Source organism: Callithrix jacchus, chromosome 3, assembly GCF_049354715.1.
Source record: "Callithrix jacchus isolate 240 chromosome 3, calJac240_pri, whole genome shotgun sequence".
Classification (NCBI taxonomy): domain Eukaryota; kingdom Metazoa; phylum Chordata; class Mammalia; order Primates; family Cebidae; genus Callithrix; species Callithrix jacchus.
This window is the reverse complement of record NC_133504.1, coordinates 110138774-110163471: the sequence shown is the minus strand read 5'-3', so window position 1 is coordinate 110163471 and position 24698 is coordinate 110138774. Positions and strand designations below refer to the sequence as shown.

The following is a 24698-nucleotide window of genomic DNA, read 5'->3' as shown; positions in this document are numbered from 1 at the left end:
AACTAATAAGATTTAGCTATATGTTAAAAAAATTTATATTTGAAAATAATCTCTCATAAATGTTGGACCTTTAGACTAATATGCATCATATTTGAATTTTCTGATTCTTAAAGATTTTTGAGATTGGAAAGTATGTTATTGGGTCTTTGAATTCATTTTTTTTTTTTTTTTTTTTGCGATAGAGTTTTCACTCTTGTTGCCTAGGTTGGAATGCAGTGGTGCGATCTCGACCCTCTGCAACCTCTTCTTTCCCGAATTCAAACAATTACTCTGCCTCAGCCTACCAAGTAGCTGGGATTATAGTCATATGCCACCATGCCTGGCTAATTTTGTGTTTTTTTTTTTAGAGATGGGGTTTCACCATATTGGTCAGGCTGGTCTTGAACTCCTAACTTCAGGTAATCCACTGGCCTCAGCCTCCAAAAGTGCTGGGATTACAGAAGTAAGCCACCATGCCCCTTTAATTAATATATTTTTGGTATGTATGTAAAATGTTTTTTCTTTTTCTCCCCCAGAAACTCATTTTCATCTTGTTGGTTTCATCTTAATACCAACATCATGTCTGGTTCTAATGGTTCCAAAGAGAATTCCCACAACAAGGCTCGGACGTCTCCTTACCCAGGTTCAAAAGTTCAACGAAGCCAGGTTCCTAATGAGAAAGTGGGCTGGGTTGTTGAGTGGCAAGACTATAACCCGGTGGAATACACTGCAGTCTCTGTCTTGGCTGGACCTAGGTGGGCAGATCCTCAAATCAGGTGAGCAAATAAGATAGCATTAGCTGGGAATAAGACTTTTAGAGAAGGTAATGGTTTTATATCTGAAAATAATTTTAATCTATGCTTAACTGTGTTATAATTCAGTTTCCACATTTGCTTGAATTCTTGCCAAAGATAAACAGTTCTTATTTGTTTATTTTTTTGTTTTTTTTTTTTTTGAGACAGAGTCTTGCTGTGTCACCAGGCTGGAGTGCAGTGGTGTGATCATAGCTCACTGCAGCCTTCATCTCCTGGGCTCAAGTGATACTCCCACTTCAGCCTCCCAAGCAACTGGGACTACAGGCATGTGCTACCATGCCTGGCTAACTTTTAAATTTTTAGCAGAGATGAATTCTCACTGTATTGGCGAGTCTGGTCTTGAACTCCTGAGCTCAAGTTATCCTTCTGCCTTGGCCTCCCTAAGTGCTGTGATTACGGGCGTGAGCCAGCATGCCTGGTGATTTTTTTTTTTTAAGGGGTGAATCTCTAGAATCCCAAAGGCATTGCAACTCTGGTTTTACAATTTCATGGTTTTTAAATCATTTAATTCTTTTTATTTGCATGTTAGGTGGCAGATTGCTTAGAAATCTTAAGAAAATGTATGGATCATTCAAATTGGACATTATTCCCCAACAGACCACAGATATTTCTTTGCTCACTCACTGAAGTTAAAGCAAGAAAAAATGAAACCTGTGTCAGAACTGCCCATGAACTATTTAGTGCTTCATAACTCTTTATTCACTGTCAGTGCAATTATGGCAGCGATATTACAGTGGTAAGGAAAGTAGTTTAGTTATATCTGTTAAAAAATTTTTTTGTTGTGCCAGGCACAGTGGCTCATGCCTATAATCCCAGCACGTTGGGAGGCTGAGGCAGGCAGATCACCTGAAGTCAGGAGTTTGAGACCATCCTGGCCAACATGGTGAAACCCTGTTATTTTCCAAAAATATAAAAAAGTAGCTGCATATGGTGGCACATGCCTATAATCCCAGCTACTCGGCAGGCTAAGGCAGGAGGAGATTCACTTGATCCTGGGTGGTGGAGGTTGCAGTGAGCTGAGATCGTGTCATTGCACTCCAGCCTGGGCTACAGAATGAGAGACTCCATCTCAAAAGAAAGAAAGAAAAAAGAAATAAAATATATAAATAAAAAGTAAAAATTTTTTGTTATGGCATGATATAAATGTAGTAAAGTGCACATTTCTTACATGTGAAGGTGTGCAGCTCAGTAAAATTTTACATTTATATAGTTCTGTAACCAACACCCAGATCAAGTTCTAGAACATTTCCAGCATAGTATGTCTGTTTTTAATTTACATTGTATTTATTATGCAGTTTGTGGGGCAAATTCACTACTTCATGGGTTTACTCTGATAAAAATATTAATCAGTGTGCATTTGAAGAAATTTAAATTATTTTGAAGTAGTAGAAACATCATCAGAAGTAATCTTATCTTGCAGTCTTATTTTTGGAATAATTTTCACAATGTGCCTACAAGCAATTCCATCTTGCTAATTGACCTTTTTGTAGCATGTGGTAGGAGCTCCAGTGCTTCTGCTGGTAGTCCCTCTCAGAGGGGTTAATAAGTTTAATAATAATATATATGTTTGTAATATATGGTGTTTTGGTTAAAACTTTTTTTTCCCTTAAAAATTGTTTTGAAGGGGCTGGGCATGCTGGCTCATGCCTGTAATCCTAGGACTTGGGAGGCTGAGGTGGGCTGATCATGAGGTCAAGAGGTTGAGACCATCCTGGCCAACATGGTGAAACTTTGTCTATACTACAGATACAAAAATTAGCATGGTGGTGCATGCCTGTAGTCCCAGCTACTTGGGAGGCTGAGGCAGGAGAATCACTTGAACCCGGAAGGCGGAGGTTACAGTGAGCTGAGGTTGTGCCAGTGTACTCCAATCTGGCAATAGAGCGAGACTCCGTCTCAAAAAAAAAAAATTGTTTTGAAGGAATAAGATGGATTTGTGGGGAAAAAAAAAAACCAAAAACTAACCCTTAGAAATTAATTGTTTTAGGAATACTATGGATAACTGATTGATTTGCATTATTAAGCTGTTGGTAGTTTTGAATTATTTCTTATTTTACATTGGTATTCTCATTACAGTGAAAGTAATTTTTCTCCCAAGTTTAACGAAAAGGATGGACATGTTGAGAGAAAGAGCCAGAATGGCCTGTATGAGATTGAAAATGGAAGACCGAGGTAGGTACTGGCAGTAAAGGGTCTTAATAATGAGTCACCAAAAAGTAGAAAAGATAGTTCATGTTTATCAAATCATTGTATGTGCCAGATGTTGTACAGATTTATTTATATATGTAATGTAATTAAATATGCACAATAACCCTGTTGGTGGGTATTTTTAATTCCATTTTACAGATAAGGAAAGAGTATAAGCAATTTGTATGCTAGTAAATGGCAGAGGCAGCATTTGAATGCATCATTTTGTAATTCTTTCTTGAAAATAGAAGTAATTAATAAATACATTAACAGAAAGGATTAAAAATTGTTCATCAGATATTTATTAAATGGTATAGTATCTTAAAGTAAGAATTTATCCAAACATGTAAGAGTAAAAATAAAGATAACCCAATAATTTAAGATCAAGGGTCTTTCTACACTTTTTAAAAAATGATTTTTCTGTACAACTCAAAAATTATCCGTTTTTCTTAAGAAGACAATATGTAAATGTATTAGGCTGTTCTTACACTGCTATAAAGACATACCCAAGACTGGGCAATTTATGAGGGAAAAAGGTTTAATTGACTTACGGTTGTGCATGGCTGGAGAGGCCTCAGGAAACTTATGATCATGGTGGAGGTGAGAGAGAAGCAAAGGTACATCTTACATGGCAGCAGATGACAGAGAGTGAACAAGTGAAGGGGGAAGAGCCCCTTATAAAACCATCAGATTGGCTGGGCTCAGAGGCTTACACCTGTAATCCCAGCACTTTTAGAGGCTGAGGTGGTTGGATCACCTGAGGTCAGGAGTTCGAGGCCGGCCTGGTCAACATGGTGAAACCCCGTCTCTACCAAAAATACAAAAATTAGCTGGGTGTGGTGGTGGGCGCCTGTAATTTTAGCTACTCGGGAGGCTGAGGCAGGAGAATCGCTTGAACCTGGGAGGCAGAGGTTGCAGTGAGCCAAGATTGTGCCATTGCCCTCCCGCCTGGGCAACAGAGCGGGACTCCATCTCAGAAAACAAAAAAAACCCATCAGATCTCATGAGAACTCACTTGCTATCACGAGAACAGCATGGGGAAACCACCCCCATGATCCAATCACCTCCCACCAGATTCTGCCCTCAATTTATGAGAATTGCAATCTGAGATGAGATTTGGGTGGGCACACAGAGCCAAACCATATTAAAAAGTAAGAAAGAAATATAAAAATTAGCATGTACCAAATAAACCAAAGAAGGATCACAGATTTGAAATCATGGTTATCACCTTACAAAAATGTTGCACTTTGTGTTCTTGGTTCCTCTAAGACAAAGTAATGGTAGTACTCCTCTCATTGCACCCGGGTCCTTCAGTTTTGCTAAGTTCTTTCTTTGGTCTAACTTATTCCCCTTCCTATGTTCCTGAGTCTTTTTAAGTCAAATTCTCCTTGCATTTGACTTACTCCTTAGGTCCTTTTATGAATACAATTATAAAAAGATAAAATATATGAAAATATAGATAAGATATATAGATGGAAATCCAAGATAGATTGTTCTTTTAATAAAGTCTCTTTGAGTACTAGAAACTAACTTTAGCTTGCCTGAGCAAAAGTAAAATTTATTTGAAGGCTATAGGAGTGTCTCAAGGAGCTCGAAACAAAAATGCAGCTAACTTTAGAAAAGACGGAATTCAAAATCCATCATGACTCTCTCTCTGCCTCATCTATGCTTTCCTCTATATTGTTGACTCTCTTTGCAAATAACCACAGTGCTTTTCAGGCTATAATATAGTCTATGTGTCCATTCCAGTTTCTTGTTTATGAGTTACAGTCTTGATCATCTATAAAAGCTAACATTCTGTCTCTTAGTGTTGACTTTGATCACGTGTGTTCAGGGATGTGTGGTTACATGGAATAAAATATGGTTGTCGGCCACTCTACCCCGTCTTCTGTGAATTAGAAAAGAATTATTGTCAGTGGGCAGGTGTCTTATCTTTTCTTTCTGTTGCTATTTGCATGTCTTGCTGAAATATTTCTGAGTCTAGTATAAAAACTATCAAAATTCATTCAATTTTAATAATACTCACTGGGAAGAAAGAATCAAAAGAGATGGCAAAAAAGGAAATTTTGGCAAGTTGTTTATTTACTTTCATAGAATAGGAGGGCCAAAGATACAGAGTCATTAAGTAGAATTACACGTTAGAACATTTTAGTAGTATATAACGAAAGTTGAACAATTAAAGAATATTTACTGAAATAAAATGACACAGGCATGAGTCTTGCTAGGTTTCTCTCACAAATTTTTAACACTGGGTTGTGGTATCAGGATATATAGTTGACATTTTTATAAAATTGTATTTTAGTATACTTGAAATCTATGAAATAGTAATACTAATACCTGTTACATGGCATAAAATATATATTATTGATAATAAGAATCCAAAAATTGAGGAAAAATGCACTTAATGCAACAGAAACAACTTGAATGGGAAGGGTTGTAGGAAAGTAGAGTAGGAAATGAGAATGATGAGCAAGTGAAGAGAGATGTGGGTTTTCCAAAAGAATTCAGTAAGGTTCTAGTTTGAATTTAGGCAGATAGGTGAAAACTGAAACAAATCATTACACTGTAGAACCACTTCAGGTATGAGAAGTACTTTCTGGATCAAGTTTAAAGCTTAGCACATGCACAAAAGAAAAGTTAAATAGCAGTGTAATGAAATACATGATTTCAGCACCGGATATGTGATAGTATTATTGGATTTGTGAGGACATATTAGTTCTGTCTTACTGCTTGTATCCCCTTCCTTTGGGTTTTATCAAATCAGGTTAAAAAGATGGGCACATTGATTTTATGCTTTTATGTTTTCCCAGAAATCCTGCAGGACGGACTGGACTGGTTGGCCGGGGGCTTTTGGGGCGATGGGGTCCAAATCATGCTGCAGATCCTATTATAACCAGGTAAGAACCAAAACGTATATATATATCAGTAGCAAAGAGCTAAGTGATAGGAAAAATACAGACTGTAGCTAATGTGTGTATATATGTGTACCTGTGTGTGTATACATATGTATGTGTGTTTGTATATATATGCGTATATACAGTCATGTATTGCTTAACAATGAGAACATGTTCTGAGAAATGCATTGTTAGGTGATTTTCTTGTGTGAACATCAGAGAGTGTATTTACATAAACCTAGATTGTGTAGGTACAATTATATAAGTAGTATACATCTGTGCTGTATGCTGTAGCCTATTGCTCTTAGGCTACAAACCTGTACAGCATGTTACTGTACTGAATACTGTAGGCAACTGTAACACAATGGTAAGTGTTTGTATATCTAAACATAGGAAAAATAGGTAAAAATAAGATATAAAAGATAAAAACCATACACCTGTTTTGGGCACTTAACCTCCATGGAGCTTGTCGGATTGGAAGTTGATCTAGGTGAGTCAGAGTGAGGGGTGAATGAGCATGAAAGCCTGAGACGTTTCTGTCCACTATTGTAGACTTTATAAACACTGCATACATAGGCTACACCAAATTTATACAAAATATTTTTCTTTTAATAATAAACTGACCTTAGCTTACTGTAACTTTTTTACTTTTTAAACTTTAAAAATTTTAAAACCTTTTTAACTTTTTTATAATAACAGCTTAAAACACATGTTGTGAAATTGTACAAAAATAGTTTTTTGTTATATCCTTATTCGGTGAGCTTTTTTAAATTAAAAAGATTTTTAAAAAATTTTTATTAAAAACTAAGACACAAATACATATATTAGCCTAGGCCTACACAAGGTCAGGATCATCAATATCCCTGTTTTCCACTTCTACATCTTGTCCCACTAGAACATGGAGTTGTCATCTCCTCTGATAATAATGCCTTCCTCTTGAATGCCTCCTGAAGGACCTGCCTGAAGCTGTTTTACAGTTAACTTTTTTTTTTAATAAGTAGAAGGAATATACTTTAAAATAATGATAAAAAGTATGGTATAGAAAATACGTAAACCAGTAACATAGTCACTTATTATCAAGTATTATGTACTGTATATAATTGTCCTTATGACTGGCAGTGCAGTAGGTTTGTTTACGTTAGCATCACCACAAGCGTGTGAGTAATGTGTTGGGTTAGGATGTTAACAATGGCTATGACATCACTAGGTGATAGGAATAATAGGAATGTCAGCTCCATCATAATCTTATGGGACCACCATTGCATATATGATCTGTTATTAACCAAAACATCGTTATATGGCACATGACTAGACACACAGGCCCGCACATGTATATATACATAAATATACATGCAGATATATATATAATTTTTATTTTTAAGGGACTTTATTTAAAATGATAGTGATGTGATGTAAGTATAAAGCTGTACTTATATGAGTAGGTTAGGCATTATGTAAAGAAGGTTAATTCTGTATGCATCTATTTATTGAACGTCTATTTGTTCTCAGTAGGCACTTTAGAGGATATAAAAAAATCTAAGAATCCTAAGTTGGTTCTCTGTCACTGAAGAGCTATGGCTTTATTTGCAAGATGGAAAATATGAAGTAAGAAAACATGTTAAATATGATCAAGTAATATGGGTGATGCAGGATGCTTTAGAAGATTAGAAGATTGAATATGGGGTGTGACTGTGGTAAACTGGAGCACCCAAGAAAGGCAGCATAAAGCAGGTTGATTTGTGCCCAACTTGAACCTTGGGTAGGGAGATGGCAGGAAGCCTAAGGAAAGGGGCTCTAGTAATATCTGAGTAATGACTAGCTTGATTGAAACAGAATATTCTTGTAGGAGAGTAGTGGTGAAAATGAAACTTAAAATTAATTTTTGTGCAGTTTTATTGTGGAGAATTTTTTTTTTTTTGAGGCAGACTTTCGCTTTTATAGTTCAAGCCAGAGTACAATGGTGGAATTTTGGCTCACTGCAACCACCACCTCCCAGGTTCAAACGATTCTCCTGCCTCAGCCTCCTAAGTAGCTGGGATTACAGGTGCCTACCACCATGCCCTGCTAATTTTTTTTTTAGTAGAAATGTCATTTCATCTTGTTAGCCATGCTGCTCTCAAACTACTGACCTCAGATGATCCGTCCACCTTGGCCTCCCAAAGTGTTGGGATTGCAGGCATAAGCCACTGGGCCCAGCCTATGGTGGAGAATTTTAAATGCCGAAGTTAGGAGTATAGACTAGAGCTACTGAAAGTTGCAGAACAGGGGAGATGCATTCTCTTCCCAAGGCAGAACTATCTGGTAAGCCAAATCATATTCAGGTCTTTCGGTGAGCAGGAATCAGAATTAAGCAGGTCAGTGAATCTAATGTTTAGATGGATTTGGCAGTCTCCACAGCAATCATCTTTCTAATGTATCTGAAATATTGTCGTATTTGTCATCCTTTTAATTTTTAGTTTTTTACTTTTAGAATTCCTTCACTGACCATCTCCTCACATGGAATTGTCACTTTCTTTCTTTAAATAATGCAAATATCCTCTATTGTTACTTTTTTAGTTTTGATATTTTGGGGACCTTTCTTCAAGGAGACTGTTTTTCTTTGATTTGAGATATAATAATGATTTGATAGTTTAACTCTAGAAGGCAGCTTTTTTTTTTTTTTTCCAAGTTATCGGAAGAGGCACCCATACTTACTTGGTCTTATTTTCTTACTTGATTTCCCTGCCAAAAAGGATCTTTATCCAACCTCACATTTTGTCTTTGTCCCATCCATCCATCCACTTACTCACCCATCCACCTACCTACTTACTTAACTACTGATCAGCCTACCTATCCATCCACATACCTTTTGAAACTTTATGGTTTAAATGAGATGGAAAGAGTTAATTAAAAAAATATATTACTGGCAGTGTTAGTTTCTGATTTTGGTGAAGCTGGCCAAAACCAGGAAAGTATGAAACGTCTGAAACAGGAATGTAATGCTAGTAAGGGACAAGAAGCAGAAAAGGGAAACCAGAGACTTGAAAGTTAGAATCTATTTAGCTTATCTTTATCTATGGTGGACCAAATAGTGGCTGGCAGTAGACCTGGTGATTGTGTGTTAAGTTGTTTTGAAATGGTAGACTTTTTGAGCTTAACTCTGATGGTTTAGAGATGGTCCAAGGCTATAAGAGAGCCCACAGGTGGCAGAGTCTAGCTTTCAGCTGTACTCTTAGGTTGATGTTGTTTGTTATCTCAATAATGCATTAATTTATAATAATTAATAATGCATTAATTAATAAATCGATGAGTTCCTCTAAATAGATGAGAGGCAGCAGAAATGGAAGAAAGAAGAATGAAAGATGTTGAAGAAAGAGTCAAACCTTAGAAGCATTGTTGAAAGTATTCTACTTTTAGACTAGTCTGTTATAGGGATCTTGTCAGTGCCATCATTAGTTTTTCTGTGTCTCACAAAAGCCCCTCCAAGTAGGTATTGATATATCTGTCTTGAGGATTTGAAAATAGAGACTAACTGGGGTTAAGTGACTTGCCCAAACGTTGTAGATCTGACTTTTGAATGAGGAGTAAGTGGCTTTAAATATTGTGCTTTTTATATTACACCACTAGTGAGTAATCCTAAGAATCACCCAGGCACTTTCAGAACAAAGATTCCACCCGCCTTTCTTTCAATTATGCACTTCATGTTCAAAATAGCATTGTTCAGGATTTCATAAACTTTTTAGTTCAGAATCTTCAGGGCAAGTGTCAAAATTTCAGGTTTCCAGGTATCTCTCCTAGAGTTTGTCTAGGTATAATTATTAAAAGTTGCAGAGCCTTTAGAGTCAAAATGAGTTGGGAAGTATGACTATATTATCGTGAATAAATTCATGTCAAATAATTGATCATAGTATCATTTTCTGTTCACTTTTGGTTAAAGACAGTAAGGTGTATACTATTAGAACTGGGGAGGGAATAGTAATAGGGTGTAGAAATATTATTGATATTCAGTAAATGTTCACTAGGTTCATCAAGTAACATGATATATTAGTTCTGTTAGAACAAGAAATTTTGTTTTAAAATTGGTGATAATGTATTTACTAATAAATAGAGTAGCAAGAAACTACTCTGCTTAAAATCCATACATGTGTCCCTTCAGAGTAAAATCTGAGAACATACGCAAGTTGTTCATCATCTCTCTGGGCCTGTTCATCATCTTTCTGGTCCTGCCTTCTCCTCAGCAGCATCTCTGTCTGTCTCTCTCTCTCTCTCTCTCTCTCTCTTTCTCTCTCTCTCTCTCTCTTTTTTCTTGAGATGTGGTCTCCTTATGTTATCCTGGCTGGTCTTGAACTCCTGAGCTCAAGCAATCCGCCCACCTCAGCCTCCCAAAGTGCTGGGATTACAGGCAGGAGCCACCATACCTGGCCAGCATCTCTCTATTCTGTTTCTCATCCTTGTTCTATAGCCACAACTGGCTGGCTGGCTGAAGAGCAATGGCTTTATTGAGTCTTTGTTTTCCCAGCTCCTTGCATGTGATGTATAGTAGGTGCTACTAAATGTTTATGAGTGAACAGAGCCGTCATTTGCCTTCTTATCTTTACTCTTATCTAATTAGTATAAACATTCTGCTTGTTCAGTTTAAGTCGATAGTATAGTAATTAAGAACACAGATTCTGGCCAGGGGCGGTGGCTCATGCCTGTACTCAATAGTCACATGTGGCAAATGACTACCTTATTAAAAAGAACAGATGTAGAACTTTTGTGTGTGTGTGGCAGGGTCTTGCTATGTTGCCCAGGCTGGTCTTGAACTCCTGGGCTCAAGCAATCTTCCAACTAGAATCTGCCAAAGTGTTAGGATTATAGTTATGAGCCACCACCACAGAAGATTTTCATTACCACAAAAAGTTCTGTTACACAGTGCTGATGTAAATGCTTTATGAAAATATATAACAAATATTTTCAAAAATGATTTTCTCTTTTTTTCCCCTTCTCTACAAATATGCTTGTCGAGAAATCCAGAGAATATAAGAAATGCATGGAATATAAGATATAGGCTGGGTGTGGTGGCTCATGCCTGTAATCCCAGCACTTTGGGAGGCCAAGGTGGGGGGATCATGAGGTCAGGAGTTTGAGACTAGCCTGGCCAACATGGTGAAACCCTGTCTCTACTAAAAATACAAAAATAAGCTGGGCGTGGTGGACGGTGCCTGTAATTCCAGCTACTCAGGAGGCTCAGGCAGGAGAATTGCTTGAAACTGGAAGGTGGAGGTTGCAATGAGCCACCAAGATTGCACGACTGCACTCAAGCCTGGGCAACAAGAGTGAAGCTCCGTCTCAAAAAAAAAAAGAACATAGATTCTGGAACCAGATTGCCCAGGTTCAAAGTTTGGTTTATATCCTTGTTAACACTCCCAGCCTGGAATGCAATGGTGCAATCTTGGTCCACTGCAACCTCCACCTCCCAGGTTCCAATGAGTCTCCTGCCTCAGCCTCCCCAGTAGCTGGGACTACAGGCACCCACCATCATGCTTGGCTAATTTTCGTGTTTTTAATAGAAACAGGGTTTCACCATGTTGGCCAGGCTGGTTTTGAACTCCTGACCTCTGGTTATCCACCCACCTTGGCCTCCCAAAGTGCTGGGATTACAGGCATAAGCCACTGCCCCCAGCCAAAAGCAAATCCTACCAGGCCTTTTTCACTACCAGTAATTTTATTTATTTTTTCTTTTTTGAGATAGGCTCTTTATCTGTCACCCAAGCTGGAGTTGATCTTAGCTCAGTTCAACCTCAAACTCCTGGGCTCAAGCAACCCTTCTGCCTCAGTCTCCCAAGTAGGTAGGATTATAGGTGCATGCCACCATATCTATCTTTTTTGTAGAGATAGGCTCTTGCTTTGTTGCCCAGGCTGGTCTCGAACTCCTGGGCTCAAGCAATTCTCCCAAAGTGTTGAGATTACAAACATGAGCCACTGCGCTTGGCGACTACCAGTAATTTTTAAAAAAGGATTTATAAAATTATTTTTAAATAACTTTGGTAATCTTTTCTTCAAATTCTATTCTGCTACTTCTTTTGTTAGTACTTGAAGTAGTAAAAATTGTTTGTATCCTGAATTTTCATTACTGCTAATATAGTATCTTTTAGGTAATGTAGACATTTGTCTTGGTTTTAACAGTGATGAATATAGAATATTTCTAATATAAAACAGTTTTTAATAAAACTAGCTGATTTGAGATAAATTTATATATACTCTGTTTTAAAGAAGAATGACTTTGTAACTTTGTCTCAAGTTTGAGATAGAACCTTAGTTTTGTTGTAAATCAGTTATGATTTTACATTACTATTCACAGATGGAAAAGAGATAGCAGTGGAAATAAAATCATACATCCTGTTTCTGGGAAACACATCTTACAGTTTGTTGCAATCAAAAGGAAAGACTGTGGAGAATGGGCAATCCCAGGGGTAAGCATTACAATAAAGTAAGTGTTTACATTCTTTTTAGTTGCTTTACTTACTACAGGGTTATTGTTTGTGGATCTTTTCTATTCCGTTTTCCTCTATTCCTTCCCACTTCAATTAGTAATTCTTTTGTTTTTCATCCCTGCATGAAGTGGCACTGTCAGCAACAAGTTTAGGATAATCCAAGCCGTTAGAATCTGCATCTAATTCTGACACCCTTGGGAAAGGACTTGAGCTTTGACCTTAGATGTAGGGCGGTTTTCTGGGCTTTCCACTTGCAGCTGGGCGATAGGGAGTTCATGCCCTCATTTTTAAAATAAAGATATCTACTTCACAGGATTATTAGAGATCACATACAAATAAGCACTCATTATGTTGGGTCCCATCTCAGAATTTATCCTCCACTCCAAGCCCAAGGTAGTATTTTTAAGCACTTTTTGGTTGAATTCTGGTAACTTTTGACAACATGTAAAAATTAGCTTTTGTTATTTACTGTTCCTTGTCATTTAAATAATTTCTATAATGTCATCAAGACAAGTATACTTTTGTTGGCTTGTAGTTTGAATTTATGGCAGTGCTATATTTGAAGTGGCCTTTTATTTTTTATTTATTTTTGAGACAGAGTCTGACTCTCTCGCCCAGGCTGGAGTACATGGGGATGATCTTGGTTCATTGCAACCTTTGCCTCCTGGGTTCATGCAGTTCATGTGCCTCAGCCTCCCGACATAGCTGGGATTACAGTGTGTGCCACTATACCTGGCTAATTTTTGTAATTTTAGTAGAGACGGAGTTTCACTATGTTGTCCAGGCTGTTCTGGAACTCCTGGCCTCAAGCAATCTTCCTGCCTCGGTGCCTCCCAAAGTGCTGGGATTATAGGTGTGAGCCACCATGCCCAGCCTGAAGTGGCCTTTTAAAGTGTGTATGTGTGTTGTAGAGGGTTTTATATTTTATACCATATTGTGAAATGGAGATAGTTTGATATGAGGATGACTTTTTATAAACATACAGTTATCTGCAAGAATGTTTTCTTCTTTGTAGAATAAAAATTGAATGGAAATAAGGATCTCAACTGACTCTTAAAAATTTAGGCTAATTTCTATGAAATAGTCAAACTTCACTTAGGTTGAAAGCAATAACGTAATAATTATTTCGCCATAGGATCTTATATTTTTATTGTTATTTGAAATTCTTATTAGGGAACTGCTGTAATTGAGATCAGTTTGACAGTTATTTATCTAATCAGTGTATTTTTAGTATCTTCCTTTTGTCAGCTAATATTTTAGACATTGAGGATGCAACAGAACAACATAAACAAATCTGTCTTTTGGTGCTCACATTCCAGTCAGGGAGACATATAATGTAAGATATATGTTAAATATATCGCATGTTAGAAGGAAAGAAGTACTAAGAAAGAAACAAAAGCGAGGTAGGGGACTAGGAAGATTGCAATTTTAGACAGGGCAGTTAGAAAAGACCTCCCTGAGGAGGTGACATTTAGATAACTATCTGAAGGAAATGAATTAGTGAACCATGCAGATATCTAGAGAAATATCTAGTGCAAAGGCGCTCAGGTGGCAGCATGTTAGGCGTCTTCTGGGAACATTGAGGAGAGGTCAGTGTGGCTGGAATAGAAAAACAATGGGGGAATAATCAATTGCTGTATTCTTTCTTACCTCGAGCCTTTTTTCCTTTGAATTTGGCAAGAACCAGGAAATTGGTTTGATTGGCTCAGTTTGCCATAGGCTAACCTTAGACCAGTCACTGTGGCCAATTACATGAGGTATCCTTATTGGCTCCTTCTATTAGCAACAGATGGTTTAGAGAGCAGCGTGTCACAGAGAAATGGGGATCACTATTATAGGCAGATTGAATAATAAATGTTAACTCTACCACTCAGTAAATATTTATTGAACAAATCAAAACTGAGCCCTTTTTCCAAATTTTTAAATGTGACTCCCAGGGCATGGTAGATCCAGGAGAGAAGATAAGTGCTACACTGAAAAGAGAATTTGGCGAGGAAGCTCTCAACACCTTACAGAAAACCAGTGCTGAAAAGAGAGAAATAGAGGAAAAATTGCACAAACTCTTCAACGAAGACCATCTAGTGGTAAGAAATAGTGTTTCCTAGGAGGGATTTCGTTCTGTAGATTGATGAAAATGACTTAAAAGTTGACCTGGAAATTTAGTAGGTCCTTCTCTAAATACAGTGGGAATACTTGTGTATTTAAAATATATTCACAAAAGCAGGTTATAGATTTTCACTGTAAACAGGTTTCTATATAAAGTTTTATAGCTCAACTTTGGGCTACATAGGCTAAAATGATCTATATTCAGGTCATTTACATCATTTATTATAATAACTTTTTTCTTCTTGGTTATTCTTTTTTCTTTTTCTTTTTCTTTTCTTTTTGTTTTTGAGATGGAGTCTCCCTCTGTCACCCAGACTGGATTGCAGTGGCACCATCTCAGCATCTCAGTTTACTGCTATCTCCACCTCCCAGGTTTGTGATCTTCTGCCTCAGCCTGTGGAGTAGCTGGGGTTACAGGCACCCACAATCATTCCTGGCTAATTTTTGTATTTTTAATAAAGACAGGCCTTCATTGTGTTGGCTAGGCTGGTCTTGAACTCTTGACTTCAAGTGATCTGCCTTCCTTGGCCTCCCAAAGTGCTGAGATTACAGGCATGAGCCACTGCGCCCTGCCTATAAACTATTTTCTTACATATTGAGTATCTATCCAACAGGAAACCTTTTGTATGTGCATGAATTCAGTTGTGTCTAAAAGAACAGTTATGTTTTAAATTATGTCATGCAGAGATTTTTCTGGTCGATAACTATTTAAGTCTCATGTCTATTTCATACATATACCCTCTGTGATTTTTATTTTTATTTGAGTCAGGGTTTTGCTCTGTTGTTCAGGCTGGAGTGCAGTGGTATGATCATGGTTCACTGCAGTCTCAACCTCTTGGGCTCTTGTGATCCTCCCATCTCAGCCTTCTGGGTAGCTGGGACCGCAGGTGTATACCACCACACTGGGCTAATTTTTTTTTTTGGTAGAGATGGGGTTTTACTATGTTGCCCAGGCTGGTCCTGAACTCCTGGGCTCAGGTGATCCACCCACCTTGACCTCCCAAAGAGCTGGTATTACAGGCATGAGCCTGGCCTCTGGGCTTTAAAAACAATACTGTACAAGGTATATGCACACTAATAATAAGAAAATAATAGTTTTTTTTCTTTTTTGTCGGTTTTTATTTGGATTGCTTGTTTTCTTTTCAGAATTGGAATTTATTTATGTTGTCCAGATTTTTTTGTTATGTTTGTGTTAGATGACTAGATTCAAATATTTTAGTGTATTAATAGCTTAAGTAGTAATCTTTAGTTTTACTTATAGATCTTCTTTAACTAGAAGAATCTACCTTAGTATTTTGGAAAGTATAACCACAGAAAAAATACTTAAATTATGGACTCTTTAAAAAAATCATATAGCCCAAATCTGACTATTTTCAAATTCTGAAATTAGAGTTTGAGGTGTTGAGGATTTTGTTACTTTTAAAGCTGCCTCAAAAGAGAATATTGTTCTGTGGGAAATTTGAAACAAGCACACGAAGCACTACATTCAAAGTTCTATAATATTTACATTTCTTCTTTTTTTTTTTGAGACAGATTCTTGCTCCGTTTCCCAGGCTGAAGTATAGTGGTATAATCTTGGCTCACTGCAACCTCTGCCTCTTGGGTTTAAGCAATTATCTTGTCTCAGCTTCCCAAGTATTTGGGACTACAGGCGCCTGCCACCATGCCTGGCTAATTTTTTTGTATTTTTAGTAGAGATGGGGTTTCACCTTATTAGTCAGCCTGGTCTTGAACTCCTGACCTCAGGTGATCCACCTGCCTTGGCTTCCCAAAGTGCTGGGATTACAGGTGTGAGCCACTGTGCCCAGTCAATAATTACATTTCTTAAAAAACTTTTTGATAGAAACACATAGCATAAAATTTACCATCTAAACTGTTGAATGTACAGCTCAGTAGCATTAAGTATGTTCATGTTGTGCAACAGGATATTTACATTTCTGATGCTAGTGAAGGTCACATGCTCTGCTGCACTCATTACACCTTGGACTTTTTAAAAATCTGCTTTCTTTTGAAAATAGATATATAAGGGATATGTTGATGATCCTCGAAACACCGATAATGCATGGATGGAGACAGAAGCTGTGAACTACCATGACGAAACAGGTAACTTTATATTTATTAAACTGATTGGGATTAAAGGATCAATTTAAGTGAGTAGCCCACCAGGACATGATTAAATCTGGACTATTTTAGCATCTTAAACCAATTAACTATTGATTGTAGGATTGCAGTTATAGGAAAGCAAAATTGGTGATATTAAAGGACTACATAGGAGAAATCTTCAAAACAATTATCACTGGTGACTAAATTTTCTTTAATCCACCGGTAACATTTGAAATTAAGGTTGAAACTGTGGGCTAAAATGATACACTCTAAAGATGTCAGATTATTTATTATGATTCCTTCTTTTTTTTTGTAAAACAAACGCAACTGGGATTTGGATAGGAAGTATGGCAATGATAAAGGAAATGGGATTTATATCTTATTGTTTGAAATATTTTCATAATAATCTTGGGTTGTTAAAATGCGAAGCAATAACAAAAAATTCCAAGTAATGAAACAATTTTAAATGAATGTTCTTTCTGGTACATGGAATTTTAAACTTTTATGAGGAGGGTCAAAACTGTTATTACAGAAGGAGAAAGGAAAAAAATCTGCTCTCTTAAGAATTAATTTGATCTTAATGTACACATTGAATAGTTCCCTTGAAACATATTTTATTGCTAAATTGGATTTGTTTTTATTTGTAGCATAAAAGTGGGGCACCACGCTAGAGAAGTGAAATGAATATTCCACTCATGGCTCTTTCTGAGCTATGTAACCTTGTACAAATCATTTGGTCTCTTGGACTCAGTTTTTTTCACTTGTAAAATGGGCTAGAAATAAAAGATCTGTCATTTTAATTTATATTTATTTATCTTTTCTTTAATGAGATGGAGTTTCACTCTTGTTATCCAGGCTGGAGTGCAATGGCACGATCTCGGCTCACCGCAACCTCCGCCTCCTGGGTTCAGGCAGTTCTCCTGCCTCAGCCTCCTGAGTAGCTGGGATTACAGGCACGTGCCACCATGCCCAGCTAATTTTTTGCATTTTGAGTAGAGACGGGGTTTCACCATGTTGACCAGGATGGTCTCGATCTCTTGACCTTGTGATCCACCCGCCTCGGCCTCCCAGAGTGCTGGGATTACAGGTGTGAGCCACCGTGCCCAACCGGTCTGTCATTTTTATATTCTGTGCTTTTGCTTGTTGAACTTAGGGGAAATTCCTGGCACCATTTTTCATTCCTTCTGTATTTCCACTAAGGTGTATTAGAAGAGTTTATCCTTCTAGTATTGAAAACTTAGAAGAAATATGCAGATGTAACTTAGAAGTAAGTCTGAACAACTTTAGTACTGATAAATTTGTTAACTACTTATTTTTGGAGTTAAAAACAATGACTGACCCTCCAGAGGTCAATTATAGAGTTTATGGGTTGTTTGCTATTTTTACCCTACCCTTTTCTCTCTTTAAACTTAAAAAAAATTGTTTTGATAATTCCAAAATCTCTGCCATATTTGAGTTTGGTTCTAATGCTTGCTTTGTTTCTTTAGGCTATGTTTTTTGCCTTGTAGCATGCTTTGTAGTCCCCCCCACCTTTTTTTTTCTTTTTTTGAGATGGAGTCTTGCTCTGTCACCCAGAGTGGAGTGCAGTGGCACAATCTCAGGTCACTGCAACTTCCGCCTTTCAGGTTCAAGCAGTTCTCCTGCCTCAGACTCCCAAATATCTGGTACAACATACAGGGTACACCACCATGCCCAGCTAATTTTTGTAGATTTGCGAAATCATTTGTCCTCTTGAATTCAGCTTTTTCACTTATAAAATGGGCTAAAACTAGAAGATTATCATTTCTATATTCTGTGCCTTTGCTTGTTGAACTTGGGAGAAGTTCCTGGCACCATTTATATTTCTATTCCTTCTACCATTTTTACTGGAGATGAGGTTTTACCATGTTGGCCTAGACTGCTTTCGAACTACTTACCTCAAGGGATCCACCCACCTTGGCCTCCCAGAGTGCTGGGATGATAGGCATGAGACACTGCACCTGGCTGTAGTGCTTTTTTGAAAACTGACCGTGATGTATTTAGTAAAAGGAACTAAGGCAAATAGTTCTTTAGTTTGAGGTTTTATGTTTATCCGGCTAGGAGTTAGGTTGTGTTTTTTGTTTGCTGTAGCTGTAAGTATCAGAGGCTAAAATTTCCTCTAGTTTTGGATTTCCCTGGAGACTTCTTAAATAAGATCTGAATCATACAGTTCTGAAGCATACTCTTCTTTCAGTTGTCTTCCCCTTTTATTAAACAGGAGCCCTGTTGATAGATAGGGTGGTAAATTCTAGAGCAAGGGGAAGCAGGAGAATACATGGTTAGATTTCAGTCTTTTTTTTTTTTTTTTTTTTTGAGACGGAGTTTCGCTCTTGTTACCCAGGCTGGAGTGCAATGGTGCGATCTCGGCTCACCGCAACCTCCGCTTCCTGGGTTCAGGCAATTCTCCTCCCTCAGCCTCCCGAGTAGCTGGGATTACAGGCACGCGCCACCATGCCCAGCTAATTTTTTGTATTTTTAGTAGAGACGGGGTTTCACCATGTTGACCAGGATGGTCTCGATCTCTTGACCTCGTGATCCACCCGCCTCGGCCTCCCAAAGTGCTGGGATTAAAGGCGTGAGCCACCGCGCCCGGCCCTGATTTCAGTCTTTTAGTGAGGCTGTGGCCCTGGGCTGTGACCTTCATAAGTGCTTCTCAGCTTCCCTCCTTCCTCCCTCATCCTTAGGAGAGACAGGACATCCAGCAGGGGCTGGAGTTGGGTATTTCCTTTCCTTCATGTTGGTTAGGGTTTGGTAAAATAGTTTTCCTTGAGGGAGAGTGATCTGGGTGTATTTCAAAATGGTTACCTTTCCCCCTCTCCAAGTTGGAAGAGAGAGAGGATTTTTCTCCAGTCTTCACCCTGAGATCTTGGTGGCTTTCTTGGAGTTAAAACTCACTAAAATGTAGGCCCTGCTTTGTACTGGTAAGGTTGCGCCCCTAGGAGATTTTATCTTTCAAGCTAGTCCGAAGGTCAGCTTTCAGCAGTTAGTCAGTTACCCTTTAAGTGTTCCTACTGGATGCTGACTCCAGTGGTAGGTTTCTCTCCCTGGTAAGTTATGATTCTCTGTGTTTGCCTGTCTCTCCAGTTTTTGGCATGGCAGTGTGCTCTGTGACCTCAGTTTTCTGATGGATCTAAGGAGGGTTGTTGATCTTCAGCTTGTTCAGCTTTTTTGTTGTGAGGATGGATGGGACTGATCATTTTCAGTCTCTTTACATGTCAGGCCAGGCTTCTTTAAACTTAAAATTTTGTTTTATGTAATTTATTAGGTGACCAGAGTAGGGAGTAAAAAAGAACCTTTCGGACATTATTAATTCTGATAAGGAACATGATACTTGAATTTAACTTCTGAATTTAAATTTACTTTTTAGTTCTGTTTCTTCACTGATGGTTGGATATTGTAGTTGCAATGAGGATTGCACAAAGAACCATATGGTTTTAGCACTGGAATTTAGAAACTGGTTTGTTAAAATATTAGAGTAGTTCTTCTCTTCTAAGAAGTAGCTTTATTATTTTATTATAAAGGTAAAGGTAACATACATTTATTGAAAGGTATTTAGATAGATCTATCATCTTTACATTATCAATAGATGATATAAAGAGGAAAAATGTAAAAAACACCAGTTATTTCATAACCCAAGAATAATTACTGTTAGTTAACATTTTGTTATATCTTCTTTAAGATATCATATAGCTTTTTTTATTATTATTAAATAAAGTGAGCTTATACGCTGCATTCTGTTTTATTGCTTGAGGTTTTTTTTTTGTTGTTGAGACAGTCTCACTCGATTGCCTAGGCTGAGTGCAAAATGATCTCAGCTCACTGCAACCTCCACCTCCTGGGTTCAGGTGATTCTTTTGCCTCAGCCTCCTGAGTAGCTGGGACTACAGGTGAACGCCACCATACCCAGCTAATTTTTTGTATTTTTAGTAGAGATGGGGTTTCACCATGTTAGTCAGATTGGTGTCAAACTTCTGACCTCAGGTGGTCTGCCTGCCTCCGCCTCCTATAGTGCTGGGATTACAGGTGTGAGCCACCGTGCGTGGCCAAGGTTTTCAATTAGAAATATATTGTGATCCACTGGGCATGGTGGGTTTTAGTACAAACCCTGTTTCGACTAAAAGTACAAAAAAATTAGCCTGGCATGGTGGTGGGCGGCAGTAATCCTAGCTACTTGGGAGGCCGAGGCAGGAGAATCGCTTGAATTTTGGAGGTGGAGGTTGCAGTGAGCCGTGATCGCACCACTGCACTCTAGCCTGGTTGACAAGAACAAGACTCCATCTCAAAAAATATACAATAAAAATAAAATATTTAAGTAATGTTAGCTTTGAATACTTTAATAGGCTTGTCTCTATTTCCTTAGAATAAATTCTTCAAAGTGAAATTACTGGATTGCTTAGTGTGTCTTCACTGTCTAGTATAGAGTCTGGTAGACAAGATGTACTCTGATATTTATGAAATGAATGCTTATCAAAGAACACTTACTTTTTAAAGCTCTTGATAAACATTGCCAAATTTCCTACAGAAATATGCCACTTATATTCTCAACAGTGATTGGGAGCACTTATTTTTCACTTTTTTGATAATCTTAATTTCAATTTTTTTTTTTTTTGAGATGAAGTCTTACCCTGTTGCCAGCCTGGAGTGCAGTGGTGTGATCTTGGCTCACTGCAGCCTCCGCCTCATGAGTTAAAGTGATTATCCTGCCTCAGCCTCCCAAGTAACTGGGACTACAGGCATGTGCCACCACTCCTGGCTAATTTTTATATTTTTAGTAGAGATGAAGTTACACTATGTTGGCCAGGCTGGTCTCAAACTCCTGACCTCAGGTGATCCACCTTCTTTGGCCTCCCAAAATACTGTATTACATATTTTAATAAATCTATTTATAAATACTTATGTTTGTTAAAATATTTTAAATTAAATACCTAAACATACTTTATGATGTTTGGTTTGGTGTTATGCTTAGAAAACTCTACTTAAGACTTAAGAGTCACCAATAATTTGTTTTGTTTTATTTTATTTTATTTTTTTTTTCTTTGAGACGGATACCCAGGCTGGAGTGCAATGGCGCGATCTCGGCTCACTGCAACCTCCGCCTCCTGGGATCAGGCAATTCTCCTGCCTCAGCCTCCCGAGTAGCTGCGATTACAGGCACGTGCCACCATGCCCAGCTAATTTTTTGTATTTTTTTTAGTAGAGACGGGGTTTCACCATGTTGACCAGGATGGTCTTGATCTGTTGACCTCGTGATCCACCTGCCTCGGCCTCCCTGTTTTATTTTTTTTTTACATTCAAATCTCTAATCCCTCTGGGATTGATTTTGATGTAAGGTTTCATATTCATATAATATGATCTCTTTTTTAAGGATAATCTTACTTTTTAAAGGAAAGCTTTTGTGTATTGTGTATTTACCTAAAATTTAGATAAATTCCTATTGTATATTGTGTGTTTACCTAAAATTTAGGGACTTGGTTAAAATTTGGGCATTTTGGAATAGTCTAGTTTTTTTTCTTTTATTCATTCTGCTGACCAGGTATGGAATAATCTAGTTTTTAATTCACTTTGCCAGCTAGTACAATGATGACTTAAGATTATTTTAAGTACGAATACTTGATGACATATATATGCTAAAACAGAAGTTAATTTTTCTTGGTGATGGTTTTTCTTTGGTAACCAGGTGAGATAATGGATAATCTAACCCTAGAAGCTGGAGATGATGCTGGAAAAGTGAGATGGGTGGACATCAATGATAAACTGAAGCTTTATGCCAGTCATTCTCAATTCATCAATCTTGTGGCTGAGAAACGAGATGCGCACTGGAGTGAGGATGCGGAACCTGACTGCCATGGGTTATAGCTGGTGGTCTCCATGTAAGCCAAAGGCCCACAGAGCAGCATGTACTGAAAAGAGGCAATATCACAGAATTTATACCAAAAAAAGGGCTGGGTAGGCCACTTGGCCTATTTACTTTCAAAACGATTTACATTTAGAGTGTTTCACGTCAGAATAAAATGAGTGAGATGAACTAGAACACAGAATTTTCAGCTTTTTGGTCAAAAGGAATATAAGTAGTCATATTTTGTATGTATTCTATTTAAGCATGGGTTAAATGAAATTTAAACAACTAATGCTCTTTGAAGAATCATAACCAGAATAAAGATAAATTCTTGATCAGCTATAACTTCTGTTTTCCATCTAGTTCTTGTTTGTCAGTGCCTTCCCTCCTGCTCTCCCCATCTTCTAAGGCCTGAAGGGTGTTCCTGCAACATCAAGCTCTTTTAGGAGAAGAACCACCATTGGCTGTATAGTTTAATGTTTCATCTGATTTTTCTTTAAATTACTTGCTTCACATGATCTTGTTGAAGCTAATTTTGAAAATGGAAACTGTTTTCTTGACTTTGGAATCAGTTTTAAGAGGAAATTTTTGTCACTTTTAGTCAATAGAGATCAAGATCAGTGAACAAGAGCTGATATTCTCACTTTCAAAAATTCTAAATTAAAAAAATCCAGGAAGTCAGTAATTTAAGTCAATACGTTCATTTCAGTCTAGTGAAACTACTATATGTTGTAAGCCAGTTAAAAATGGATGTTCAGAAAAGAATTGAAATCAGACAGGAGAAAAAAATTACAGATGCTGGTGAAGTTGTAGAGAAACAAGAACTGTTAGTGGGAGTGTAAATTGGTCCAACCATCGTGGAAGACACTGTAGTGATTCCTCAAAGACTTCAAGACATTTGACCCAGCAATCCCATTACTGGGTATACATCCAAAGGAATATAAATTGTTCTTTTATAAAGACATATTCACGCATATGTTCATTGTCGCACTATTCACAGTAGCAAAGACATGAAATCAACCTAAATGCTCATCAATGATAGACTGGATAAAGAAAATGTGGTACATATACACCTTGGAATACTATGTAGCCATAAAAAGGAATGATATCATGTCCTCTGAAGAGACGTGGATGAAGCTGGAGGCCATTATCCTTAGCAAACTAATGCAGGAACAGTAAACAAGACACTGCATGTTCTCTTATAAGTGGGAGCTAGATAGTGAGAACACATGGACACAGTGGAACAACACACACTGGGGCCTACTGGCGGGTGGAAGGAGGGAGAGGATCAGGAAAAATAACTAATGCAGCAAACCCTCATGACACATTTACCTATGTAACAAACCTGCACATGTACTTCTATACTAAGAACAACAATAAAACAAACATGAAAGAAAATGTTAGCCATATGTGAATTTTAAACTTCTTGGTAGTTGCATTAAAAATAATAAAAAACAAGTAAAATGGTTTGTAATTATTATTACAAATATATGGATACATTATATCCAAAATATCTTAATATATGATCAATATATAATTATTAAGTAATTTTTTTGGTTCTAAAAAAATGAGGAACAGAGGTGGAGGTCTCTATGAGTTGAAGTGTTTTTTGTTAAAGAAATATTAACGATTAAAATAGGTTTTTGAGAAAACTATGACTAATGCTATAAATCCCAGAGGAAAGGAGAGGATTGGTGCTTTAGGGGTTTTTGGAAGCAAGGAAGAGGAAAGAAAAGTAGTACTGCCTTGTCTTAGTGGACATGTTTGTCTCATTCTGGCTAAGGCTCTCCTTTGGAAAGCCCTGTGATGTGAACCTAAGTGGGATTGGGTTACAGCTGGAGCATCTCAAGAAAAGCTTTAGGGGAGAGAGACATGATCGTTTTCCTTCCCTCAGATGTTTGAAAAACATTAGGCTTACTCTGTAGCTAGACTGCAGAAATAGGGTTAAGGTAAAACAAAAGTGTTTTTCTGTTTTTTGTTTTATTTGATGTCAGAACTTTTGGTGGTAAACCTGAATGGAACTGATAGGCGGCTTTTTTCCCCCTTGGTTATGACTGCAGGTTTTCCTGAAACACGTTAGAATGTTTGATCTCAGGATACCTCAAACCCTTCTGGAATGGTTATAAATAAGGCTTATGTACAGTATTAACTTCTAAAAATTCATAAAATCCTGGTCCCTACCCTACAGTGAGAAATAAGGGATTAACACTTGATGAGGATGGGATCTGCTCATTGAGTAAGAGGTTACATGGTTTTCTTTCTGCATAGAAGAGTCGGCTTCTACTTTCACTGTTTGGCAGGAAGA

The 24698-nt window shown here is 37.6% G+C and overlaps 1 protein-coding gene across 6 annotated transcripts in view; it reads left to right on the top strand.

The window, feature by feature from the left end:
* NUDT9 (nudix hydrolase 9) overlaps positions 1–22738 on the top strand; it is a 32665-nt gene extending 9927 nt beyond the window's left edge. For 2 of the 6 annotated variants that reach the window (XM_054253167.2, XM_078366871.1), the window contains 8 exons: positions 348–398; positions 516–755; positions 2871–2966; positions 5792–5878; positions 12198–12309; positions 14268–14414; positions 16455–16539; positions 22235–22738. In XM_054253167.2, coding sequence (XP_054109142.1) covers positions 559–755; positions 2871–2966; positions 5792–5878; positions 12198–12309; positions 14268–14414; positions 16455–16539; positions 22235–22413 — 903 coding nt within the window. In that variant the 5' untranslated portion in view covers positions 348–398; positions 516–558 and the 3' untranslated portion in view covers positions 22414–22738. Of the gene's footprint in view, positions 1–347; positions 399–515; positions 756–2870; positions 2967–5791; positions 5879–12197; positions 12310–14267; positions 14415–16454; positions 16540–21598; positions 21709–22234 lie in introns of all 6 variants that reach the window. The other 4 variants (XM_002745618.6, XM_078366872.1, XM_078366870.1 and 1 more) reach the window with 3 other exon arrangements.
* Positions 22739–24698: the final 1960 nt, after the last annotated feature.